This window comes from Salvelinus namaycush, chromosome 4 (assembly GCF_016432855.1).
Source record: "Salvelinus namaycush isolate Seneca chromosome 4, SaNama_1.0, whole genome shotgun sequence".
NCBI lineage: Eukaryota > Metazoa > Chordata > Actinopteri > Salmoniformes > Salmonidae > Salvelinus > Salvelinus namaycush.
In genome coordinates this window covers 31,872,433-31,893,234 of record NC_052310.1, presented here as the reverse complement: position 1 = coordinate 31,893,234, position 20,802 = coordinate 31,872,433, and the positions used below count along the sequence as shown (strand labels likewise).

General features: G+C 39.8%; 1 protein-coding gene across 1 annotated transcript in view; it reads right to left on the bottom strand.

The window, feature by feature from the left end:
- LOC120045829 (stromal cell-derived factor 1-like) overlaps nt 1-17,646 on the bottom strand; it is a 31,510-nt gene extending 13,864 nt beyond the window's left edge. The window contains exons 1-2 of the mRNA XM_038990761.1: nt 17,625-17,646; nt 10,666-10,783 (exon numbers count right to left, since the gene is read on the bottom strand). Coding sequence (XP_038846689.1) covers nt 10,666-10,783; nt 17,625-17,646 — 140 coding nt within the window. The remainder of the gene's footprint in view (nt 1-10,665; nt 10,784-17,624) is intronic.
- Between the last annotated feature and the right edge of the window lie 3,156 nt (nt 17,647-20,802).

The window sequence follows — 20,802 nt, the reverse complement described above, 5'->3', positions numbered from 1 at the left end:
AAACACTGTTTCCCATGTTTGTTCAATGAACCATAAACAATTAATGAACATGCACTTGTGGAACGGTCGTTAAGACACTGACAGCTTATAGACGGTAGGAAATTAAGGTCACAGTTATGAAACCTTTCTACTGACCAGGGTCACTGCTCAACTGTGTGAATATGCCTTAGGCATGCTGCAAGGAGGCATGAGGACGTGGCCAGGGCAATAAATTGCAATGTCTGTACTGTGAGACGCCTAAGACAGCGCTATAGGGAGACAGGATGGACACCTGCACAGGATCGGTACATCCGAACATCACACCTGCGGGACAGGTACAGGATGGCAACAACAACTGCCCGAGTTACACGCACAATCCCTCCATCAGTGCTCAGACTGTCTGCAATAGGCTGAGAGAGGCTGGACTGAGGGCTTGTGGGCCTGTTGTAAGGCAGGTCCTCACCAGACATCACTGTCAACAAAATCGCCTATGGGCACAAACCCACCGTCGCTGGACCAGAAAGGACTGGCAAAAGTGCTCTTCACTGACGAGTCGCGTTTTTGTCTCAACGGGTGATGGTCGGATTCGCATTTATCATCGAAGGAATAAGCGTTACACCGAGGCCTGTACTCTGGAGCGGGGTCGATTTAGAGGTGGCGGGTACGTCACGGTCTGTGGCGGTGTGTCACAGCATCATCGGGCTGAGCTTGTTGTCATTGCAGACAATCTCAACGCTGTGCATTACAGGGAAGACATCCTCCCTCATGTGGTACCCTTCCTGCAGGCTCATCCTGACATGACCCTCCAGCATAACAATGCCACCAGCCATACTGCTCGTTCTGTGCATGATTTCCTGCAAGACAGGAATGTCAGTGTTCTGCCATGGCCAGCGAAGAGCCCAGATTTCAATTCCATCGCACATCTGGGACCTGTTGGATCGGAGGGTGAGGGCTAGGGCCATTCCCCCCAGAAATGTCCGGGAACTTGCAGGTGCCTTGGTGGAAGAGTGGGGTAACATCTCACAGTAAGAACTGGCAAATCTGGTGAAGTCCATGAGGAGAAGATGCACTGCAGTACTTAATGCAGCTGGTGGCCACACCAGATACTGACTGTTACTTTTGATTTTGACCCCCCCTTTGTTTAGGGACACATTCCATTTCTGTTAGTCACATGTCTGTGGCACTTGTTCAGTTTATGTCTCAGTTGTTAAATCTTGTTATGTTCATACAAATATTTACACATGTTAAGTTTGCTGAAAATAAACGCAATTGACAGCGAGAGGATGTTTTCTTTTTTTGCTGAGTTTATTATATGTAACCACTCAAATTCATATGAACTGCTACGGACACAATCACCGACTTATATTCATTTTGTCTACTTGCGCCATTCTTCAATCTTGTTTGGGATATATATTTTAGTTGACACACCTGTGTGATGTATCTGATATACAGTGAATCTTGTTATGTTCATTCAAATATTTACACATGTTAAGTTTGCTGAAAATAAACTCCATTGACAGTGAGAGGATGTTTATTTTTTTTGCTGAGGATATAAGTTCATACATCATGTGCCATGGAATCGGTACATCGAAAAACTCTTCCCAACTATTTTGCAAACTGTTGCACAGCTGTAAATGTTTTGGGTCCTGACATGAAACTGTTATACTTTTTTATTTATCACAATTTTCTTTAACCAATTTTGGTCTTTAATGCTGGGCCGACAGACAAGTTACTTACTTTTTCCCCCTTCCACTTGCCTCTTCCATTATTTGCGGTAATGCTGCAATTAGTTTGTTGTAATTTTGGGTAGAGCAGACATTTCCATATATTTTTGTTAGCTGCATGTGTGACATATCTCCATCAGTACTATTTATTTTATAATTTACAAAAATCGTACTTTAAAAACAATAATAAATCAAAAAGTATTGTTTTTTAATCGATTAGTATATTTGAGTTTAACCACAATATTTTTTGTATTATTTGTTCTGTCTTTTCAGGTGGATTAACCTCTAATTCCTAACAAACCCGGATCCGGGAGCACCCCCATCAGTAAAAAAGCTGACTAGCATAGCCTAGCATAGCGTCACAAGTAAATACTAGCATCTAAATATCATTAAATCACAAGTCCAAGACACCAGATGAAAGATACACATCTTGTGAATCCAGCCATCATTTCTGATTTTTAAAATGTTTTACAGGGAAGACACAATATGTAAATCTATTAGCTAACCACGTTAGCAAAAGACACCACTTTTTTTACTCCACCAGTTTTTTACTCCATCAGTAGCTATCACAAATTCGACCAAATAAAGATATAAATAGCCACTAACCAAGAAACAACTTCATCAGATGACAGTCTGATAACATATTTATTGTATAGCATATGTTTTGTTAGAAAAATTTGCATATTTCAGGTATAAATCATAGTTTACCATTGCAGCCACCATCACAACTCTCACCAAAGCAACTAGAATAACTACAGAGACCAACGTGAATTACCTAAATACTCATCATAAAACATTTCTGAAAAATACACAGCGTACAGCAAATGAAAGACACAGATCTTGTGAATCCAGCCAATATTTCAGATTTTTTAAGTGTTTTACAGCGAAAACACAATATAGCATTATATTAGCTTACCACAATAGCCAGAAACACAACAGCATTGATTCAAGCCAAAAATAGCGATAACGTATAACCCAGTAAAATATATTACTTTTTTCACTGACCTGCTCAGAATTCTTCAGATGACAGTCCTATAACATCATATTACACAATGCATATAGAGTTTGTTCGAAAATGTGCATATTTAGCGGCACAAATCGTGGTTATACAATGAGAAAAGTAGCCAAGCTGCAAAGAAAATGTCAGGAGAAATCTTGGGAAAGGCACCTATTCTAATCGATAAGTAATCATAAACTTGACTAAAAAATACAGATTGGACAGCAAATGAAAGATAAATTAGTTCTTAATGCAATCGCTGTGTTAGATTTTTAAAATTAACGTTACTGCGCAATACAGCGTGCGCTAAAGCGAGACCGCATTGAAATTCATGGCGGAATTATTATTTGACATTTGTCAACATAAATACGAATTAACAGCATAAAGACTGCTTACTATTTGCTGAGCTTCCATCAGAATCTTGGGCAAGGTGTCCTTTCTCCAGAACAATCGTCTTTTGGTTGAAAGATGTCCTCTTCTGCTGTCAAAATAGCCGCTAACGTTAGCTATGTGCCGGAAAGGTATCCAACTCCTGATAGCGCGTCACAGAGAAATCCCAGAAAATCGCAATAAACTGATATAAACTGCTATAAGTCGGTTTAAATTAACTACCTTATGATGTCTTTAACAACTATAACGAATAAAAACATGACCGGAGATATAGAACTGCTAAAACGAAAGCTTTGCAGGACGCCATTGTGATGTCCCTCTTGCGCCAGGCGCCCCGTTGAAAAGAACGGTACTTCCGTTCCACGGTCTTATATAGGGCCCCAGATGGTGCAATCCACTCCATTCAAATTCTCACCGCTTACTGACATCTAGAGGAAGGCGTATGCAGTGCATGTAGCCCCATAGCTTACATGGGGACTTATAAACTGACCCTAGAACAGGGACCTCGATTTCAGAAATCTCACTTCCTGACAGGAAATGTGCTGCAGAATGAGTTCTGTTTCACTCAGAGAAATAATTCAAACGGTTTTAGAAACTAGAGAGTGTTTTCTATCCAATAGTAATAATAATATGCATATTGTACGAGCAAGAATTGAGTACGAGGCAGTTTAATTTGGGAACGAAATTATTACAAAGTGCAAATAGCACCCCCTATTGCCAAGAGGTTTAAACTGAAATTGCAACCAACTTTCTTTGGCTTGTTTTAAAAACAGTGACTTTTCTGAGATAATTTTGTTTTCAATTAGACAGGTATTTTCCTTTACATGGTAGCAAGATCTTATCTATTTTGCTAACTTTCTATTGAAATGTACTGTACCGAGATCCTTTCTTTCAATCGGGATATGAATACCGAATAAATCCACATCACCGTCTGACCATTTTATTGGTAAACGACACGGTAATGTAAACGTTTTTTTTGTGATCCAATATGTAATATAGTTCACTTGTCATAATTTGGTTTTAATCCAGAGAGGTTAGAAAAATTATCTAGATCCTTGATGAGGCTGTGGAGGGATCCAAATTGTGGATTTAAAAGAGAACATGAATCATCAGCATACAATGACACCTTTTTTTAAGGCCTGGATTTCTAGACCCTTTGATTTTATTGTTGGATCTGATTTTAATAGCTAAAATTTCAATGACCATAATAAATGTAGATATGCCGATAGTGGACAACCTTGTTTTACTCCTCTTGACAGTTTAATACATTCTGAGAAGTAACCATTATTTACTATTTTAGACCTAGGGTTACTATACATAACTTTAACCCATTGTATAAGAGATTCCCCAAAATTGTTATATTTCAGGAATTTATATATGAATTCCAGTCGTACTTTATCAAAAGCCTTTTCACTGTCAGCTATTAAATCCCAGATTTGTAATAGTGTTCTATTGTTTACAATACTTGTCTTATATTATCTCCAATGTATCATCCATGTAGAAAACCTGTCTGATTATGATGAATAATATCAAACTTTTTTTTTTTTTTATCTATGCACAATACTTTTTGCATCACAACACTGAGGTTTAAGGGGCCTCCAATTTTTTAAATAGACTGGATCTTTATATTTACCACTTGGGTCATGTTTCAGTAATAATGAAATCAGACCTTGTTGAGTATCTAATTATCTACAATTTTATAGGAGTGGTTAAAACATGCTAATAACGGTCCTCTGAGTACATCAAAAAAGGTTTGGAATACAGTGGCTTGCAAAAGTATTCACCCCCCTTGGAATTCTTCCTATTTTGTTGCCTTACAACCTGGAATTAAAATGGATTTGGGGGGGGGGGGGGGGGGGGGTTGTATCATTTGATTTACACAACACGCCTACCACTTTGAAGATGCAAAATAAAGTCAATACTTTGTAGAGCCACCTTTCACAGCAATTACAGCTGCTAGTCTCTTGGGGCATGTCTCTATAAGATTGGCACATCTAGCCACTGTGATTTTTGTCCATTCTTCAAGGCAAAACTGCTCCAACTTCTTCAAGTTGAATGGGTTCTGCTGGTGTACAGCAATATTTAAGTCATACTACAGATTCTCAATTGGACTGAGGTCTGGGCTTTGACTAGGCCATTCCAAGACATTTAAATTATTCCCCTTAAACCACTCGAGTGTTGCTTTAGCAGTATGCTTATGGTCATTGTCCTGCTGGAAGGTGAACCTCTGTCCCAGTCTCAAATCTCTGGAAGACTGAAACAGGTTTCCCACAAGAATTTCCCTGTATTTAGCGCCATCCATCATTACTTCAATTCTGACCAGTTTCCCAGTCCCTGCCGATGAAAAACATTCCCACAGCATGATACTGCCACCACCATGCTTCACTGTGGGGATGGTGTTCTCAGGGTGATGAGAGGTGTTGGGTTTGCGCCAGACATAGAGTTTTCCTTGATGGCCAAAAATCTCAATTTTAGTCTAATCTGATCAGATTACCTCCTTCCATATGTTTGGGGAGTCTCCCACAGGCCTTTTGGCAAACACTAAACGTGTTTGCAAATTTTTTTCTTTAAGCAATGGCTTTTTTTCTGGGCACTCTTCTGTAAAGCCCAGCTCTGTGGCGTGTACGGCTTAAAGTGGTCCTAGGGACAGATACTCCAATCTCTGCTGTGGAGATTTGCAGCTCCTTCAGGGTTATCTTTGGTCTCTTTGTTGCCTGTCTGATTAATGCCCTCCTTGCCTGTTCTGTGAGTTTGGTGGGCAGCCCTCTCTTGGCAGGTTTGTTGTGGTGCCATATTCTTTTAAAAATGTGTAATAGATTTAATGGTGCTCCGTGGGATGTTCAAAGTTTCTGATATTTTTTATAACCCAACTCTGATCTGTACTTCTCCACAACTTTGTCCCTGACCTGTTTGGAGAGGTCCTTGGACATCATGGTGCCGCTTGTTTGGTGGTGGTGCCGCTTGCGTAGTTGTATTGCATGCCTTTCAGAACAGGTGTATATATACTGAGATCATGTGACACTTAGATTGCACACAGGTGCACAGGTGCAACTTTATTTAACTAATTATGTGACTTTTGAAGGTAATTGGTTGCACCAGATCTTATTTAGTTTTTTTTCATTTCACTTCACCAATTTTGACTATTTTGTGTTTGTCCATTACATGAAATCCAAATAAAAATCTATTTAAATTACAGGTTGTAATGCAACAATAGGAAAAACGCCCAGGGAGATGAATACTTTTGCAAGGCACTGTACCTCAACTGGTATGCCATCCATCCCTAGAGTTTTCCCAGGCTTAAAGGCTTTAATTGCATCAAGAAGTTCCTCCTTTGGCCTTCACATGAGTCTTTCTGTATAGCTGTTAATTTTAGATTATTAATAGAAAAAAATTCATACAATTTGGTTAGTGGAGATGGAGGAGACTGAAATGAAAACATACACCTAAAGTACTGTGCTTTCTCTTTCAAAATATTGTTTGGTGAATCATGGGGGACTCTGTCATTTAACAAGTTTCAGTAAATAATTTTTGGTAGCATTTCTATGTTGAAGATTAAAAAAATATTTGGTGCATTTCACCCCATATTCCATCCAGTTCAGTTTATTTTTTATAATTTTATAATATATTAGACTTGATCTTTCTTGAATAAGTTCCTCCATTTATTTATTTTTTTCTAACTTATTCTGTGCCTCTATATTTAAATATGAGTAATGAATTGCATGGCATCTAAAGGCACATTTAAAAGTGTCCTATACAATAATGGGATCTGCTGTACCTATGTTATGTCGGAAAAAGTCAGTAATGAATTCTTCTGTACTAGTTAAAAACAAATTATCATCCAATAAGCTTTGATTACATTTCCAATATCCTCCCCGACATGGAAATTCTGCAAGCGTAATGTATATGCCAATTATTTGATGGTCCGACCGCATTCTGTCCACTATAAACACTTTCTAAACTTTTGGTGCCAGCAAGAATGACATAAGAAAGTAGTCAAGACGACTAGCTTGATTGAGCTTCCACCATGTATATCTCAATTGGTCAGGATTTGTAAGCCTCCATATATCCACGATATTCATGATTTCCTTAAGTGCATGTGGGTGATAGTTTGTTTATGGTCCAATAACATATTTAAAATAATCTGTCTACCTTGCGGATCTGTTTGGACAATTTTCAAATTCGGATCAAAATTACTGTTAATAACATCACCCCTTTGGAGTTTCTTTGCCCATGGGAGAAGTATACGTAGTAATGAATTGTAGTAAGCAAAAAAGTGTATATTTGAGATTCTTCAAAGTAGCCACCCTTTGTCTTGGTGACAGCTTTGCACACTCTTGGCATTTTCTCAACCAGCTTCACCTGGAATGCTTTTCCAACAGTCTTGAAGGAGTTCCCACATATGCTGAGCACTTGTTGGCTGCTTTTCCTTCACTCTGCAGTCCAACTCATCCCAAACCATCTCAATTGGGTTGGAGGTGTGTTGGGTCATTGTCCTGTTGGAAAACAAATGGTAGTCCCACTAGGTGCAAACCAGATGGGATGGCGTATCGCTGCAGAATGCTGTGGTAGCCATGCTGTTTATGTGTGCCTTTGGTTGGAACCAAAAATCTCAAATTTGGACTCATCAGACCAATGGACAGATTTCCACCGGTCTAAATGTCCATTGCTCATGTTTCATGGCCAAAGAAAGCAAGTTTCTTCTTATTATTGGTGTTCTTTAGTAGTGTTTTTTTTGCAGCAATTCAACCATGAAGGCCTGATTCACGCAGTCTCCTCTGAACAGTTGATGTTGAGATGTGTCTGTTACTTGAACTCTGTGAAGCATTTCTGCGATTTCTGAGACTGGTAACTCTAACTTCCCTCTGCAGCAGAGATATCTGTGGATCTTCCTTTACTGTGGCAGTCCTCATGAGAGCCAGTTTCATCATTGCGCTTGATGGTTTTTGAAATTTTCCGGATTGACTGACCTTCATGCCTTAAAGTAATGATGGACTGTCGTTTCTCTTTGCATATTTGAGCTGTTCTTGCCATAATATGGACTTGGTCTTTTACCAAATAAGACTATATATACCACCTCTACCTTGTCACAACACAACTGATTGGCTCAAACACATCAAGAAGGAAAGAAATTCCACAAATGACCTTTTAACAAGGCACACCTGTTAATTGAAATGCATTCCAGGTGACTACCTCATGAAGCTGGTTGAGAGAATGCCAAGAGTGTGCAAAGCTGTCATCAAGAATCTCAAATATAAAATATATTTTGATTTGTTTTAAACAAATGTGGTTACTACATGATTCCATCTGTGTTATTTCATAATGTTGATGTCTTCACTATTATTCCACAATGTAGAAAATAGTAAAAATAAAGAAAAACCCTTAAATGAGTAGGTGTGTCCAAACTTTTGGCTGGTAGTGTATATATATTAAAAGATGTTTCATTTCTTAATTTATTTCCACAATTAACTAATAACATGTGTAATAATGTAGGCAGTTAATGTGAAGGATTTGTTACCAGGATTGCAATTATTATTTTGGCAAACAATTATTGTGATTCATCCTATATTGTCCCAAACATCATTACCCCATAGCAACATATGTGGGATACATACACACACACACTCTCTCCACCCTTCCCCCATAAACAACCACAAGCTCTGATGTTCAACAGTTGTTCCATCCCCGAGCCCAACTCTAGAAAATACTTGATGTGCGAATGCATATACGCTTGTAGCTGATTGAGACGGCATGCAACATTTAGCATGTATGGGAAGATTTGATTAACCAATGCCAAGTCCTAGCTGATGGAGCTCAGATACACCCCCTTCCCTTGAAACACACACACACACACGCTGGTCCCCCATTTTGACCATTTCCCCAAGTATCTCTGTGCAGACAGAAAGTTGATACATTTTTGCCACCAGGGCCACAATAAGTTTCCCCCTCTCTGATTATCTGAGTGTGACCTCCTCCCCATGGGTTACTGCAGTTATTGTTGCCAGCACTGCTATGTTGTCCCCTTGATCGAGGCACTTAAACCCCCCACAACAACAGTTCCCTGAGCGCCCAGTGTGGCAGACCTCTCCAAAAACCTGTATATGTATGTGTGTCTTTCAGATGGTTGGGTTAGAAGCAGAAGTCAATTTCAGTTGGACCTTGTGTGCAAATGACCAATAAAGTGATCTTAATCTGATAATGTTGAGCAGTACCATGTGAGTTAGGAGTTAGAGAAAAGCCACTGCGTGAGAACACAGACCAATTATTTAGAGAAAAACAAAACTGCATCCAATTCCCAACCCCCCTCACTCACACAAACACTCACTCTTTTTCACAATAACGCTTCCTGTGGATGTGTCTAATTATGTGTGCATGGCGTACAGAATGGACAATGAGATGGGCATAAGCAGTGTGTGAGTGTGTATGTGTGTGCGCGCGCGCCTCCTTTCACTGGCTGTCAGCTCCATGAGATTGATGGTATGAAATGTCCAAACAGAAGGAGAGACCTGTCACCCCTTTCAGAGCCAGAAGGTCTTGGGTGTGTGTGTGTGTGTGTGTGTGCATGATTTTTCAAAATGTCGAGTTTTTGTAAGACCCCAGGACATCGGGAGATGGCGACAAATCTGTCCACTACGGGCAACATTTACATTTTTTTGTGGTGAACCCGGGTCTATAAAAGAGCAGTCAGCTGCTTAGACCACCGGTACATTCATCCATAAGGACTTTGCAAGGCCAGTCTTAATTAATGGCTAAACTAAACAATGGAGTTGTTTTTCTGAACTTAAACAATCAGAATGAATGCCTGAATAAAATTAACCCTATCCCTAACCAAATGGAATTAATGCCTGACTGTTTTACTTAAAGCTGCAATATGTAATTTGGGTGACCCGACCAAATTCACATAGAAATGTGAGTTATAGATCTGTCATTGAAAGCAAGTCTAAGAAGCGGTAGATCTGGTCTATGTGCACAATTTCTATGCTGCACATGCTTAAGTTAAATTTTTGCGTCTTTTACTTTTGGTCGGTTTTGTACACCCACTTCAAACAGCTGAAAATACAATATTTTTGGTTATGGAAAATGTATTTCACAGCTGTTAAGATGGTACAATGATTCTCCACACATTGACTGCTTTTTGGTCACATAAACTGAAAGGAGGCAAACTATTAGAATTTTAGCAACCAGAAAATGGCTTAGCAATTTCTGCATATTTCATCTTTAACGAAGTCAGAATCAATGCCTAAATCAAGGCATTGGTCACAATGGGACTCCCCTGTTGAAATAAAGGTAAAACAAGATCAATCAAAACCGGCCACTAGAGGCAACGGTGAGCACTACTATCATGAAGTAGGCTTGGCTTTTGCTAGGGTGTTGTGGATGGCAGATGGGCGGATGCTGGATTCAAAGGTCATGTGTTCAATCCCAGTGATAGGCACTGCGGTATCAACAAACACTTCAAATTTTTACGTTTGGTGCAACTTCGAAATTTGACATTTGGAGAAATGTCTATTTTGCAGTGAGACTGACAGCTTGTTGTGTGATCTTGTCTGTACATGTGTGCGTTGGGGAGGTACTCACATCACTTGGAAGGGGCAGTTGGGTGTGTGTAGGAACTTCAGTTCTCGGATGTTGCGCTGGGGGACGGTGTTGACTGTAGAACGACACCAACACCTCTCCACCAGACTGATGGGTTTAGCTGAAGAGGGGGTTGAACAGAGAATATGAATGTCATGTACAGTAACATGAATATAATATCCTTCAACTACACATTTTGCATTGGAGAGTAGAGAAATTGTTGCAGTTTTAAAGCAAACTGTCTGCAATTCTACACATTTTTGTCACAGGGCGGAGAGAAGTTAAGCAGTTTTAAAGCTCATTTCCTGCAATTCTACACATTTTGTCAAGACTTATGCCATGTTAATGATATCTGGGTGAGAGGGATTAACCAAATCAAGGGAGGCCTCCTGGAGGTCATGGCCCCTGGGCACATGACCAGCATGCTCGTTTAGATAACTGGCTAGACTAACTTACCAATCCAAAAACATTATAGCTGGCATGGCTAATTGAGTGACGGTCAGTGACTGACATAACAGAAAAACTGCTGATGCAGAACCAAATTTGAAACTTGCACCTTGTGTATTATACTATTCTAACACGCAACACGCAACCTCAACTCATTTGAGATGGTTTGGGATGAGTTGGACTGCAGAGTAAAGGAAAAGCAGCCAACAAGTGCTCAGCATATGTGAGAACTCCTTCAAGACTGTTGGAAAAGCATTCCATGTGAAGCTGGTTGAGAGAATTCCAAGAGTGTGCAAAGCTGTCATCAAGGCAAAGGGTGGCTACTTTGAAGAATCTCAAATATGAAATATAATTTGATTTGTTTAACAATTTTTGATTACTACATGATTCCATATGTGTTATTTCATAGTTTTGATGTCTTCAATATTATTCTACAATGTAGAAAATAGTAAAAATAAAGAAATTCCCTGGAATGAGCAGGTGTCCAAACTTTTGACTGGTACTGTACATATATTTATTTTATTGTCAGGGGGTCCCTAGTAGCCGGGGGCCCTAAGCAACTGCTTAAGTCAATGAGAAACATCTACAGTAAGAGATAAGTGGAGAATATGAATACAACCACTCATTGTCTCAGAAAATAGGAGAACCCAAGGCCTAGTCAAATAATACAGTCAGAGATGAGCAAGGCATCATTATACTACTAAACCCCTCACTTTCTTACTTTCTCTCTCACACATGTATATTATGCAGTGAGTGTGTTTGTTTAGTAAATCATGTTTGGTAATCTTTGTATTTTCTTTAACTTGGTGATGCGGTGGATGTTTGAAATCATTTAACAGAATGTTCCAATATCAGACCGACAGTAGGCTACTGTTCTGTGGTTAATCATACCATTTTCTTGACAAGGACATTTCACAAATCACAAGGAATTGTGATTAGAAATACAAAGTCGATAATTTACTAAACAACAAATAAACATATTGTGATAAAGACTTTAATAGCCCATTATTTGTTGAACATTTTTTAAGCTAAAATGGTAATTTAATGAGAGTAGGTCTAGTCCTAATTCAATTTCATACCACATTAAGTTCAGTGTTTAGGGCGTTCACTGCTCTAGAATGTAGAGAAAAACGGAGCAATTCAATAGGGATACTATGAAAGTAATGTCAAGACCTTGTTTTCTTTTGCCCTATGTCATTATAAATCACATTGAATGAATCATTAGCTTGTTCTCTACAATAGTATAACCTTAATATACATGTACTTGACAGTTGTTGAAGAAATAACGTTAATTTTCTTTCCATGGCATTGTTGAATACTAATTTCTGATTGGCTTGAAGTGTATTCTAGAGCGTGCATTATTTCCCTGTAATGAACAGTACATCAGCATGGTAGCAATGGCTGTAGTTACTTCTTACATGGTTTGTTTGAGCTGCTTTTTAAAGCAAAAGTCGATTTAAAAACGTTATTGTCATTGTTGAATTCGATTTTCATAATAGCAAACTAGGGCTACATTCCAAACACTTAAGACACACCTTCTCCCGTCAACCCTCAAATTAAATGGACACTTCTGATGACATCATGACGTCTGACGAGTTTACACTTGCAGGGCAAGGGGATGCGGGAGGAAGCAATGAATTTTAAATGGACCGCCCTTGGCAGGAAATTTGTCACGGGTTCATCCCGCAAAGATTGTGTTTTCAGCCACTGGTAGCATGTGGGTGCTTTATTTGCGCTACAGTCAATTATGATTAAATGTCAAATTAAATGAACTATATAATATGCCTACTGTATGATAGCTAGCAAATTAATTATCTAACTAGAACTTCTGAAGAAGGAAAATGTTTTATTACATTTGACAAAAGTTAACCAAACAACAGCATTACTTTTATGATGTGTTTGACCCATCATGTGCATGAGTAGCACAATTTCAAACTTACTTACATTTGTTTTTATATACACATGTATGTTGACTTCTCCATATTAATGTTGGTTTTAAGTTGACTGACTTTTCTTAGCGGGTGTACAATCATCGCGAATTGAATTATGGGGCGTTTCAGGCCCGAAGTGAACATAATTCTATACTCGCAAACTCCATTAAAAACGAGGGCTGAGGGGCTTACGTTGCAAACTTCTCTTGCTTGGCTAATCATTTGGACCAAAGACAAATGTGGCCGCGGGGATTCCCCCAATGGCATAAGGCGAGGGTATGTCTTTTGTGAGTTTGAAAGGGCTAAACTAGCATGTCTGTTTGGTTACCATGGCAACTACTGTAGCTATCTACTAAACTTGCTAGCTACTTCAGTGGATGTTGAACACATTTCTAGTGGCAAATGTTTTCAATTATAACCATTGTATAAAAGAGAATGCAACTCCGTGGAAGGTCAGTTCCACTCCGCTAGTGAGTCGCAACCTCTAAGTCGTTCATTATTTTCCATAGAACGCATAGCCCCTTGTTGATTATCCCTTACGTGACCAATGCTAGTTTAGACCGTGCCGCTCTTTGTTGTATCTCTTCTATATTTGTGGTTGGGAGGTGGTACCATTTGGAGGTATTTACGCAGGATGGACAAATCAAAATTAACTTAATAACTTCATCATTTTGATCTCCAGATCCTTGTTTTTCATTAGCTATATTGGCAATCAATATACGCCGAGAGGGGCCATTTCTACGGTGATTTAAAGGGAAAGACTCAGAAATACACAATGAAAACAGGAACATATCGCCTTTGCGGAGGTTGGATATTGAAATTCAGTCTGTTAGCTTTGTAAATAAATATATATTTAGTCCCTATGTTTGTATTCTGCAGATTTCATTTTAAAAACAGGGGATTTTTCTATCACAAACGTCTATTGACGTTCGAAGGGCTCCCGAGTGGCGCAGCTGTCTAATTTGTTCTTAAGCACCCCCCCCCCCCCCCATGTTGACTCCTATGGAGGACCAACCCTGCATTAATTAGAATCAAATGAAGAAATGCACACATAAATAGATAACTAAAACGATGCTTCTTTGTAATATCTAATTATTCAAACTTTAATTCATTTGATTCATTTAAATATTTATAATTTATTTATGCTTTCTTGCTCCAATATGATGAGGGGGTGTCAATCAAACGTCTGTGGGTGGTATCTAACTCACCATTGGTTGAACAATGTAATGGAACGTTGCTTCGATCGCTTTTGCACCAGCTATGTGAAGCTAGCCACAATAACGAATAGCCACAATAGTATAATTTGTGGTTTGCCTTCAAAATAATAGTCCCTCATTGACACTGATACAAATAATGGAATCATGCTACATTTGGACTCGATAATGGGGGTGTATTGCATGCATTGTACAACCTTGCCAATAGATCTTGGATACATTAAATATTCACAACTGTTAAGAGTTTACACAAATATTAGCATCATAGCTCTTATTGCAGGACTTTAACTGTGGGAAATCATCTCACTATTCAACCTATTTACCTATGGATCTTGGATCCATGAAATGGGGTATCAGCCTACTCAGTGACACCCAGAGAACACAACTGTGAAGAGTTTACAAATATTGCGTTGTAGCTCATATTGCAGGACTTTGACTGTGGGAAATCACCTCACCAGTCAGTATGTTGTGCGTATTGGACATTCATATTGCAATGTACAGCCTTACCTATGGATCTTGGGTCCATGAAAGGGGGTATCAGCCAACTCAATTACGCCAACAGAACACAACTGTTATGAACTTTATATGAACTCTTATTGCAGGACTTTGTTGGGTGCATTTGCTGTTTGTGTCGGTTGTGTTTCAGATTATTTTGTGCCTAATATAAATTAATGGGAAATAATGTATTGTCATTTGAGGCAATTTTAATAAGAATATATGTTTCTAATGTAGATGCTACCATGATTACGGATAATCCTGACTGCATCGTGAATAATGATTAGTGAGAATGCGCTGTTGGCTAGAGAGCACATGCCAATTCCAGAGTGGTCACAAATCATTATGTAACGCAACATTTTTTGTGAGAAAACTATCAGAGTTGAAAATGTAATAAACTCATTTAACTAGTGTTTTTTCAGTACATGGGAATTTAAACACAATGTATTTTTATGTGCACTACGTCATCATGCACAGCCATTTATCTGCAACAAGTAAAATTGATGGAAACATCTCTGGTGGGAAAATGCAGTTTTTATGCAGATTTTAGAATATTTGGATAAATGTGTCACCAATTGGATGGAAACCAAGCAAATTACACTAACAAAAGTGTTGAATTGTTCAGCAACACATGCAGTAAATTCTAAAAATGACTTTTGTGTTGAAAGGTATATATTACACTTATTGTCATCTCCCTATCACTACATGCTGTGACATGGGCCTGGATGGTGACAAATCTACAAGCTGCCTAAGGACCTTACTGGGATGTACAGCATCAGTCTCTCTCTGTCTCGCTGCCATTCTGTCAACATGAAACTCAGCAAAAAAAAGAAACATCCCTTTTTCAGGAACCTGTCTTTCAAAGATAATTCGTAAAAATCCACAGATCTTCATTGTAAAGGGTTTAACCTCTAGGGTACGTGGGACGGTAGCGTCCCACCTCTTCAACAGCCAGTGAAACTGCAGGGCGCCAAATTCAAAACAGAAATCCCATAATTAAAATTCCTCAAACATACATCTATTTTACACCATTTTAAAGATACACTTGTTGTAAATCCAGCCACAGTGTCCGATTTCAAAAAGGCTTTACGACGAAAGCAAACCAAACGATTATGTTAGGTGAGTGCCTATTCACAGAACACAGCCATTTTTCCAGCCAACGAGAGGATTCACAAAAAGCAGAAATATAGATATAATTAATCAGTAACCTTTGATGATCTTCATCAGATGACACTCATAGGACTTCATGTTACACAATACATGTATGTTTTGTTCGGTAAAGTTCATATTTATATCCAAAAATCAGAGTTTACATTGGTGCGTTACATTCAGTAGTTCCAAAACATCCGGTGATTTTGCAGAGAGCCACATCAATTTACAGAAATACTCATTATAAATGTTGATGAAAATACAAGTGTTATGCATGGAATTTTAGATCCACTTCTCCTTAATGCAACCGCAGTGTCAGATTTCAAAAAAGCTTTACGGAAAAAGCAAACCATGCAATAATCTGAGGTCGGCGTTCAGAGCCCAATCAAGACAAAAATATATCCGCCATATTGTGCAGTCAACAGAAGTCAGAAATAACATTATAAACATTCACTTACCTTTGATGATCTTCATCAGACTGCACTCTCAGGAATCCCAGTTCCACAATAAATGTTTGTTTTGTTCGATAATGTCCATCATTTATGTCCAAATACCTCGTTGTTCTAGCGTTCAGTACACTTTCCAAACTCACGACCCGCGGGCAAGTCCAGAGGAAAGTACGGACGAAAAGTTAAAAGTTATTACAGTCCGTAAAAACACGACAAAGTATTGAATCAATCTTTAGGATGTTTTTAACATAAATCTTCCATGTTCCAACCGGAGAATTCCTTTGTCTTCAGAAGTGGGATGGAACAGAGCTCGCTCTCACATGAACGCGCATGGTCAGCGCATGTTCGGGTCATGGTAGACCTTACTCAATCCCCTCTCATTCGGCCCCACTTCACAGTAGAAGCATCAGACAAGGTTCTAAAGACTGACATCTAGTGGAAGCCTTAGGAAGTGCAACATTACCAATATCCCACTGTATCTTCAATAGGTGCTGAGTTAAATCGACCAACCTCAGATTTCCCACTTCCTGGTTGGATTTCTCAGGTTTTTACCTGCCATATGAGTTCTGTTATACTCACAGACATCATTCAAACCGTTTTAGAAACTTCAGAGTGTTTTCTATCCAAATCTACTAATAATATGCATATTCTAGCTTTTATGGCTGAGAAACAGGCCGTTTACTCTGGGCACGCTTTTCATCCGGACGTGAAAATACTGCCCCCTACCCCAAAGACGTTAAACACTGTTTCCCATGCTTGTTCAATGAACCATAAACAATTAATGAACATGCACTTGTGGAACGGTCGTTAAGACACTAACAGCTTACAGATGGTAGGCAATTAAGGTCACAGTTATGAAAACGTAGGACACTAAAGAGGCCTTTCTACTGACTCTGAAAAACACCAAAAGAAAGATGCCCAGGGTCCCTGCTCATCTGCGTGAATGTGCCTTAGGCATGTTGCAAGGAGGCATGAGGACTGCAGATGTGGCCAGGGCAATAAATTGCAATGTCTGTACTGTGAGACGCCTAAGACAGCGCTACAGGGAGACAGGACGGACAGCTGATCGTCCTCGCAGTGGCAGACCACGTGTAACAACACCTGCACAGGATCGGTACATCCGAACATCACACCTGCGGGACAGGTACAGGATGGCAACAACAACTGCCCGAGTTACGAAAGGAAAGCACAATCCCTCCATCAGTGCTCAGACTGTACGCAATAGGCTGAGAGGCTGGACTGAGGGCTTGTAGGTCTGTTGTAAGGCAGGTCCTCACCAGACATCAGCGGCAACGACATCGCCTATGGGCACAAACCCACCGTCGCTGTGCCAGACAGGACTGGCAAAAAGTGCTCTTCACTGACGAGTCGCGGTATTGTCTCACCAGGGGTGATGGTTGGATTCGCGTTTATCGTTGAAGGAATGAGCGTTACACCGAGGCCTGTACTCTGGAACGGGATTGGAGGTGGCGGATCTGTCATTTCCTGGGGCGGTGTGTCACAGCATCATCAGACTGAGCTTGTTGTCATTGCAGGCAATCTCAACACTGCGTTACAGGGAAGACATCCTTCTCCCTCATGTGGTACCCTTCCTGCAGGCTCAGTTGACAGTAAGAGGACGTTTTCTTTTTTTGCTGAGTTTATTATATGTAACCACTCAAATTCTTATGAACTGCTACGGACACAATCACTGACTTATATTCACTTTGTCTACTTGCCCCATTCTTCAATCTTGTCTGGGATATATATTTTAGTTGACACACCTGTGTGATGTATCTAATATACAGTGAATTTGGAAAGTATTCAGACTGCTTGAATTTATACACCTTTTGTTACGTTAGTCTTATTCTAAAATGTATTAAATATATTTTTTTCCCTTATCAAATCAACACACTGTACCAAATAATGGCAAAATGAAAACAGTTATTTAGACATTTTTGCAAATGTATTAAAAAATAAACAGAATACCTTATATACATAAGTATTCGAACCCTTTGCTATGAGACTCGAAATTGAGCTCAGGTGCATCCGGTTTCCATTGATCAACCTTGAGATGTTTCTACAACTTGATTGGAGTCCACCTGTGGTAAATTCAATTGATTGGACATGATTTGGAAAGGCACACACCTGTCTATATAATGACCAACAGTTGACAGTGCATGTCATAGCAAAAACAAAGCCATGTGGTCGAAGGAATTGTCCGTAGAGCTCCAAGACAGGATTGTATCGAAGTATAGATCTGGGGAAGAGTACCAAAAAGATGTCTGCAGAATTGAAGGTCCCCCAGAACACAGTGGCCTCCATCATATTTAAATGGAAGAAGTTTGGAACCACCAATACTCTTCCTAAAGCTGGCCAAACTGTGCAACCGAGGGAAAGGGTCTTGGTCAGAGAAGTTCCTCTGTGGAGATGGGAGAACCTTCCAGAAGGACAACCATCTCTGCAGCACTCCACCAATCAGGTGTTTATGGTAGAGCGGCCAGACATAAGCCACTCCTCAGTAAAAGGCACGACTGTCCACTTGGAGTTTGCCAAAAGGCACCTAAAGGACTGAGAAACAAGATTCTCTGGTCTGATGAAACCAATATTGAATGCTTTGGCCTGAATGCCAAGCGTCACATCTGGATGAAACCTTGCACCATCCTTACAGTGAAGCATGGTGGTGGCAGCATCATGCTGTGGGTATGTTTTTCAGCGGCAGGGACTGAGAGACTAGTCAGGATCGAGGGAAAGATGAACGGCGCTAAGTACAGAGATCCTTGATGAAAACCTGCCCCAGAACGTTCAGGACCTTAGACTGGGGCGAAGGTTCCCCTTCCAACAGGACAACGACCCTAAACACACAGCCAAGAAAACACAGAAGTGGCTTCGGGAGTTTCTGTATGCCCTTGAGCGGCCCGGACTTGAACCTAATTGAACATATCTGGAGATTCCTGAAAATAGCTGTGCAGCGACAGTCACCATCCAACCTGACAGAGCTTGAGAGAATCTGCAGAGAAGAATGGGAGAAAGTCCCCAAATACAGGTTTGCCAAGGTTGTTGTGTCATACCCAAGAAGACAAGGCTGTAATCACTGCCAAAGCCGCTTCAACACGGTACTGAGTAAAGGGTCTAAATACTTAAACGTGATATTTAAGTTTGTTAGAAATGTCTAAAAACCTGTATTTTTGTCATTATGGGGTGTTTTGATTATTTAAAAAAATGTAATCAATTTTAGAATAAGGCTGTAACGTAACAAAATGTGGAACAAGTCAAGGGGTCTGATTACCTTCCGAATGCACTGTACATGAATAAAAATGTATTCACCCTGGACTTGCGTTGCATTTACTTTAGACTTTTTGAATCACAAGCTCCTCCAAGTGTTGTCTTTGTGTTTAAGTTACAACAGAAGTTAGTCAAAGGTAGTGTGAGGACCCAACGTTACAAACATGCTATGAAAAAGTAGTATTGTAATCTAACAATAAAATGTGTTTATACAAAACCCATCCCCAAAATATATCCTTTGAAAGCCTTGATACTGTAGTTGCATCCTTCCACAGGGAACTGTCTGCAGATAGCTGACAACAGGGTGGCAGGTCTTTTGATGTGCTGCTTTAAAGTTCCATAGCCCAACAGACTCATCTGGGGATAGGGGGATGGACACATGTTAGTTTTGATAAATGTCTGGGAGATTTTTACAGAGGGGAGAGCAAGAGTTTTGGCGTGAGTACAGTAAATCCAATCCAACCAGTGGCCCTTGATAATATGCTATCACACAGGCAGAACTACCATAGTGAAGTAGGCTTACAGTGCATCAAGTATACTAATGAGTGTAGCCTACTTCTCTGTGCTCTGGAGAGATCGCAGTTAGTTGGTCAGAAGGCTCTGGAGGTCCTTGGACCATTCTTTCTGTGTAGCACCTGGAGAGAGATGGATAAGGGTGGTGAGTGCTAGAAAGAGAGCCAGCCCTCAACCCTGACCTCCCACTGGCCCAGGGCCTCCTCCCTAGTTTTACGCAATGTAAAGGAAAACAATATCATGACTCACTGACAGAGTGATCCATGTTCCTGCTGGTAGCAAGCCTCAACCTGGATGCAGTGAAATGTCCTGCTGGTAGGTTTGCAAATCAGTTGACAACCCTGCCAAGATTAACAAAATACAATTTTCTGTATTTATGATTAATTTATCAGTTTGCCTACTTGACATTCATGTCTCTAAATGACAACATTAGATCTGATTAAAAGTACACATGCCATTTGTGATAACAGCTATGACAAATTACATGGCGTACATGTGAATTTATAGCTAGCTAAGATATTATTTATATTATGGCACCGCGTCTCATCTCACTAACAATTGCTAAGGCGAACAGCAAATTTCACTATTGTGGCTAATCCTTATTGTGGCTAGCTTCACATAGGGGACTTATTCCATCATGACAACATGCTCCTCCTTATTTGACTGTAGTTAGCTAGC